Here is a 7,569-nt window from a genome sequence, read left to right as displayed (position 1 = left end):
AAAAAAAAAAAAAAAAAAAAAAAAAAAAAGAAGAAAAATTCAGCTCGTTTCACGGAGAAAGGTCAAAGTTGAAAACATTCAGGATATTTATACCCCTAATTATATCGTTGCAAAAGTTAATCAACATTCGATTCCACGCGATTTTCTCCCCTAATTTGATACTTTCTGAGATAACTGACAGAGGTAAAACAATAAATTCTAAAACGTAACATTAAATATATATATATATAGCACAACAACTGATGTATAAACTTTTTTTTTTTGAAGAAAAACTCGTTCCTTTAAAACAACGATCAAATAATATCCTTCTCGTCGATTCAAATCTATAGACTTCTCACTCGTTCCACCTAACCTAAACCTGACTTAATTAAGTTTGAATTATGCCGAATTATTTGCTTTCGGCCGACACTCCACAAAGGAATTAACACAAAGGCATCAACCGGCGTATAGTTTACTCTTCCTCTCCTTTCCCGAAAACAGGCGTCCAATTTAATATCGAGGGTTATAGCATCCCCTTCCCTCCCCAAATCATCGAGCTCAAAGCTGGGACGCGAACAATTTCCCGAAATTGCATTACGCAACGAGTGATATTAGGCCCACGCGTGAACAGGTGGCAAAGTTTCCTATTCATTCACGGTAACGCGATTTCGTCGATCATTGCCCTATAATTGACTGCGTTTCGAGGTCATTTGGGGTTAATTCGACCGATTAATTTATAACACGGAATCAATCGTTGAAACCGTGTGCTTCACAATTTTTCCCCCCCTTTACCCTCATGTAAAAAATTAATTATTGCAATTAATGAAGGTGATAATGATAAAAATTGCGAATTCTATCTCCCTCTTCATCCTTTATACTTCAATGGCTGGTGTAAATAAGACCTCGACCTCGTTTCTGAGACAATATATTTAAAAAAGTATTTCCTCTATTTTCTGCACGAATAATCGCGAATAAAAGTAAATAATAGAATGGGAGTCATTCACAAAGTTGTTCACGAAGCTTGGAAATCCGTGTTTCGCCGCGTCAAACGTGTCGATACAGGGATCATACGCGAGCGAGATGGATCTAAAAGAGCATCTATACTAGCTTGTTCTCTATTTTTTTCTCTCTATTTTTTTTTTTTTTTTTTTTTTTTATTTTGCCTCCACACGTGTGTTTTGCATCGAAGGTTAATTCGATTTAACGGCGATACGCGATACGGTGAAGCGTTTTCGCGCAAAATGTCCATCAAAATAAAAACAATTTCGGTCGGATGTAACCGACGAGACGGGTCTTCCTCTGGCAGCCGGGGGTCGACACGAGTCGAGTCGATCGCGATCGCGAGGAATTTTCGAAAGTTAAATCGATATGACTCCCTTTGTGCCCGTATCACGATCGTGAAATGTGCCCCCGCCATTTATAAATCGCGGTTATCCAGCCTTTCCTAGGCGGACTGTACGTACCGGGTGTCCAATTTTATCCTATCGAGAACCGTTATTCGAATCGAAAAGTGTTAATAATTAAGAATAACTTGTTATTTCTCTTTTTTATCTATAAATATCTATATATATTTATTTTAGCCTCTCTTAACGGATTCTGTGTCACTCATTGCTCTTTTCTATTATGTAAAAAGGGCAGAATTTTGAGACTGTTCCTCCTTTATTTTCCACGGTCGATAAAATTAAAATTCAACACCTTTGCTCTATAAGTAGACGAGTATATAAGTTCGATCTTCCAATTTACTATCTATATTCAATATCTATGAAACACGAAAAGAATTTTAATCAGAATCGGGTAAATTTCAATACTGTTTTTTTTTTCTTTCTTTTTTGTATTTAAAAATGCGTAAAAAAGCTCTAAATTAAATTTCAACGGTATTTATTCCACAATTCGAGCTTCGATTTCTCTCGAAACAACATTCGATTCACCTAACAATTGCACAATTATTTTCTCCGCGATTAAATTAAAATTCTCGTTTATGGCTCAAAACTGGACACGCTGTATATACGCCGTAAACGATGCAAACGACACGAACTATCCGCCAAATTACCATCCAGACCCCCCCTCCCCCCACCTCTTAACAATTTCCTGCATCGTCTCCTGAAATTTCGAACCATCATACCGTCACGTGGAATTTTGCACAACCGAGATAGTTGAATTTTTGGCCAACTGCCTGCAAAGACGGTCAACCGTGAAACTTCCCTTATTCGTTATTTGCTCTGTTCGTTCGTTGGTCCATTAAGATTGCTGCCCCCCTCCCCCCGTCTCTGGCTCGACTGGAAAAAGGGGGGGAGGGAGGGGCCCTTCGAAAACTGTTCGCGCCTCTCTCTCTCTCTCTCTCTCTCTCTCTCTCTCTCTCTCTCTCTCTCTCTCTCTCTCTCTCTCTCTCTCTCTCTCTCTCTCTCTCTCTCTCTCTCTCTCTCTCTCTCTCTCTCTCTCTCTCTCTCTCTCTCTCTCTCTCTCTCTCTCTCTCTCTCTCTCTCTCTCTCTCTCTCTCTCTCTCTCTCTCTCTCTCTCTCTCTCTCTCTCTCTCTCTCTCTCTCTCTCTCTCTCTCTCTCTCTCTCTCTCTCTCTCTCTCTCTCTCTCTCTCTCTCTCTCTCTCTCTCTCTCTCTCTCTCTCTCTCTCTCTCTCTCTCTCTCTCTCTCTCTCTCTCTCTCTCTCTCTCTCTCTCTCTCTCTCTCTCTCTCTCTCTCTCTCTCTCTCTCTCTCTCTCTCTCTCTCTCTCTCTCTCTCTCTCTCTCTCTCTCTCTCTCTCTCTCTCTCTCTCTCTCTCTCTCTCTCTCTCTCTCTCTCTCTCTCTCTCTCTCTCTCTCTCTCTCTCTCTCTCTCTCTCTCTCTCTCTCTCTCTCTCTCTCTCTCTCTCTCTCTCTCGATCGAGAATCCAACCCCGCCACGGAAGTTTAACGAAGTCGAAATGGAGCAAAACGAGTGCCGTGGTTTCGGCGACCGGGAGGGGGGAGCTTCGTTAGGGAGTGAAAAGGGACGATTCTCGGCTCGTTCGGCCATTTAACCCTGTCCCTCGTTCCCCAACGTGCTTCGTAAACGGACCGCTGTTCGAAATATTCGACACTCTTTTTTGGGTAATTTCGGCGAACGATCGGGAAGAAGGATTATTATTTAAATTATGGAAAAATTCGTGAATTTTTCTTTTTTCTTTTTTTGTTAATTAAAAGTATTAATTTACTCATATAATTGAAAGTTTAGATTAACATTGTTAGGATTAAAATTTTTCTCTCCTAGTCCTAGTAATCTTACATCTATTTCTAATAAATATTATATTATGGAAAAATAATTTTTTTTTATGAATAAATCTATAAATATGCTATAGATTTTAAATAAAGATTCATTTCATTTTTTTTTAATAAATAAGTAAAAATAATAGACATTTTATATTTTTTCTCATTTGCAGATATTTCTGCATTATCGTTATTAATATTTCTGTAGATTTTTATTTACATTAATATATATGATATAAATAATTGATTAAGATCACTTCAAAATAATATCAGGCTTGTCAAATCCTCGACAACATCTGTATATTTGATATTCATAAATATAATACTTTTACAAATGTTCACGATTTACTAATAATCCTATCAATATACGTTGACGAATATATATGTAATCTTTCAAAAGTATAACGAATTAAGATTTTAAAATAATGTATAATAAGACTTCTTAAATGCTCGACGAGACTCTTTACATTTAATATTCATGATATACTATTTTAATTATAAATACACACAATTATTAATAACTCTATTAACATATCAAGGATTTACTGGCTCGAATTAAGGTCATTTTTCAAAATAAAATTAATCTTCCTTTCGTCGAATCCTCCTCGATAACTTCGTATTCAATATTCGATGATACAATATTTTCATTACAATACTTTTTGGCAGGCACAATTTACTAATAACTCTGTTGATATACGGGCGAAATAACCTCTTAAAGGGTTAAGATAATTTTTAAAACCCCGATATAACGTATAGACCGAGAGCGTCACGTTGAACGTCACCCTTCTTACGGAATCCTCGGGCGAGACATCCCCCGATAAGATAGGAACGTGACAAGTTCGACGTGTCGTCGACTTATCGTTTTTCCCGCCCGTCCTTCCGTTTAATTTTCCACCACCGCCACCAGAAATCGTTAGCTCCCCTTATCGGATGTGCGTCTAATGGCGGATGGCCGCCTTCCCCCTCCCCACCCTTCACCGGAAATCGAGCTCTGGGCCACGACTAACGAATGCACGGGGAGGGGGGGAGGCGAAAATCACGTCTAATCGGTGCCCGACCCCTGACCCTTTGAACCATTAATCGGGCGACACGAGAGGGGGAGGGTTCGAGGATTTGAAAGTTTCGAACGTCCAACCCCCGAATAATCGTAAGTTTCTTAAGTGTGACGATTTCGAGAAGGGTATGGTTGGGATTTATAAACGTCCAAGAGTCGTTTAATATTCATCCTTTGACCCAGTGGAAGGGATGTTTGAACGGAGCGATATCACCACGGTCATTGGATTCGAATGAATCCATTTCCGAATAAGATTAATCGCAGAGACAAGTGTTTTATTCGATTTCGTGAGAATGTCGAAGCACGTTACATCTCGAATTATAATGTTATAATAGTTGTGATTATTCCAATTAATCGTAGATTGATTACTACTTTTTCTTATTTACACGAATATATTATACGAAGAATTCAAATTCAAAATATATTGGAATAGGATATAAGAAGAATAATCGAAAGATATTATACAGTTGATATAGTTGGAAACTTAATATCGTACTGTGCTATTAATTTATTAATACCTACGCTATAAGCTAGTATATACTCTATTCGTACGCTACGTAAGCTATACATATATCGTGTTAGTTATAATCGAAAAGTTCGTTGGATGGTTAATTTTGTCGTGTTCGAACAGTATCGAGAATCTATTAAATCTATTAAATCTACCAGAGTATACTAAAATGCAATATTGTATAATAACAGAGAGCTTACCTGCACTCTCGGAAGCCGATATATCGGGGCACGCCTGGTATCTGAACAGCAGCCTGCTATCATCGGTGCAGGTGTCGACATTGCTGACTGGCACAGAGCAGGTCCCGTGACCACGGTTGTACGAGAACGTCATGGGTCCACGGAAAGGGCAGGGCACGGGTATCGCCTCCTCCCGGAACATCGAATAGAGCAAGGCATCTCCTGTGATGTACGAGCACAGCGATGACAGAGAGTTTCTGCTGTGGCAATATGCTGAAACGATCGATGAAAACTTAAGATTAATTAAACCTTGATAATTAAAATTATTATTATTCCTTTAAAGTCCACTTTATTTTTCCATTTTCCACTTTCGAGGGATAAATTTAAAAAGTGGACAAGTGAAATAATTAAAGAAATAGATAGATGAACAAGCTTACTTAAGCGTTGTATATTAGGTAATAGTTAACAGTCAAGTGGCGCTAGTATCGCTAAGTTCGCTAAGTGGACAAGTGAAAGGAATAATTAAAGAAATAGATAGATGAACAAGCTTACTTAAGCGTTGTATATTAGGTAATAGTTAACAGTCAAGTGGCGCTAGTATCGCTAAGTTCGCTAAGTGGACAAGTGAAAGGAATAATTAAAGAAATAGATAGATGAACAAGCTTACTTAAGCGTTGTATATTAGGCAATAGTTAAATGGTCAAGTGGCGCTAGTATCGCTAAGTTCGCTAAGTGGACAAGTGAAAGGAATAATTAAAGAAATAGATAGATGAACAAGCTTACTTAAGCGTTGTATATTAGGCAATAGTTAAATGGTCAAGTGGCGCTAGTATCGCTAAGTTCGCTAAGTGGACAAGTGAAAGGAATAATTAAAGAAATAGATAGATGAACAAACTTATTTAAGCGTTGTATATTAGGCAATAGTTAAGTGATCAAGTGGCGCTAGTATCGCTAAGTTCAAAAGTCATATGTATTCTTCAGTATATAAATTATTCTTTACTTCTTTTTTGTTTCTTTTTTTCGCTACTGATATTTGTATGTACACAAACTATCGTGTATAGTTGGACAACAAGTCTAGAGCGGGATCTATAGTCACGTGTATACGACACGAGGATGCATTAAGTTTCGTCGAACAGCTATAAGTTCTTCTCGTGTACAGGCCGAGGGTGACAGGAAGTCGGCATCGTGGAGGGGGATATTGCAGACGATGACGAATCTTTTTGAGTAGGAAGTTCATGGTCGGGAGTAACTTTAACCGAGGATATTCTCGACGATTTCTTTCTTTCCGGTTGGAAAAGTGACGCTAGCATTGGGACACCGGCGCAACTTTTCCACGCGCAGATGTTGCCATGGCTCGGAGAAAAATAGGACCGACCATCCAAGCTTCTTTTTTCTCTCTTTCTCTCTCTCTCTCTCTCTCTCTCTCTCTTCTTGTTTTAATCAGAGATAACAAATCTGCTTTTTCACGTACAAAGATTTTATATCTACTAAAACAGAGTGTATTATCGAGGTAATGAAATAATTGCACATTTGACGTTTCTGGTTCTTTCTAAAACGACGTAAATTAAAACAATATTATTTTTAATCGTTATAATTTACGTTTCCACGTTACATTAAAATTAATTTTTAATTTTTCAACGGCACGATTCTTTCCCACTTACTTTATAACAAATAAAACTCGAAAGTGTTATTCTCAATTTATATTTTCATAATTTTCGAGAGAGTATTTTCAAGTAACGACGATGAACTCGATTTCATCGTGAATCGTTTCAATCGGTACACAGCAACAATGACAGAATCCTTTCTTCTTTTCTTTTTTCTTTCTAATACACGTGGAGATCGTTCGCGCGACAATATCCCAGGGAAAAAAGGGGGGGGCGGAGAGAAAGGGGAGGGAAAGAAAAGAAAAATGTCAACGGGGGTTGGAAACCATTAAATCGCTGCCAATGACCGTTTCATTGTCTTTCCTCCTCGGTCCGGTGTCGTTTATCTTCGAGGCCGATTCCGCATCGTTTTTATAGCAGTTTATGACGGCGTAGGATTGTATTTTCAAAAGAACCATCGATTTCTCCCCGCGAACGTTTACGCGGACACGTAATATATCGTAACTCTCCATCAATCGTGATTCGAATACTGAATTTTTGTCGTTTCGAACATTTCCGGTTTTTCACCTTCGATTTACGATCATTGGAAATTGCCGAAATTGATGAAAAATATTTCGAGAATGTGAAATTACGACCCATCGACACGCTCTCTCTCTTTCTCTCTCTCATCCTGACGAAGAAATAATTATCACGAATATTTGTCCATAATTCTGTTTCAGAATATATATTATATATATACTATTTTGCATGTTTCTATATTTTTCTATATTATGTATAATATATTCCGTACACTTCGTTCTAAAGAAATTATTCAAACATTTCCATAATTCTATTCTCTATACTTTTTTGCATTTTATATACTATATTCGATATATTCTATATTCGAATATACACGAATATTTGTCCACAATTCTGTTAGAATATATATTATATATATATATATACTATTCTGCATGTTTCTATATTTTTCTATATTATGTATATTATATTCCGTAATCTTCATTAGG

General features: G+C 37.6%; 1 protein-coding gene across 1 annotated transcript in view; it reads right to left on the bottom strand.

Moving 5' to 3' along the window:
* Window positions 1-7,569, bottom strand: part of LOC102674519 — a 378,471-nt gene that overhangs the window by 81,906 nt on the left and 288,996 nt on the right. Inside the window, exon 6 of the mRNA XM_031510137.1 lies at window positions 4,980-5,231. Within this exon, the coding sequence (XP_031365997.1) occupies window positions 4,980-5,231 (252 nt within the window). The remainder of the gene's footprint in view (window positions 1-4,979; window positions 5,232-7,569) is intronic.

This window comes from Apis dorsata, unplaced genomic scaffold (assembly GCF_000469605.1).
Source record: "Apis dorsata unplaced genomic scaffold, Apis dorsata 1.3 scaffold_207, whole genome shotgun sequence".
NCBI lineage: Eukaryota > Metazoa > Arthropoda > Insecta > Hymenoptera > Apidae > Apis > Apis dorsata.
This window is presented reverse-complemented; position numbering and strand designations above follow the sequence as displayed.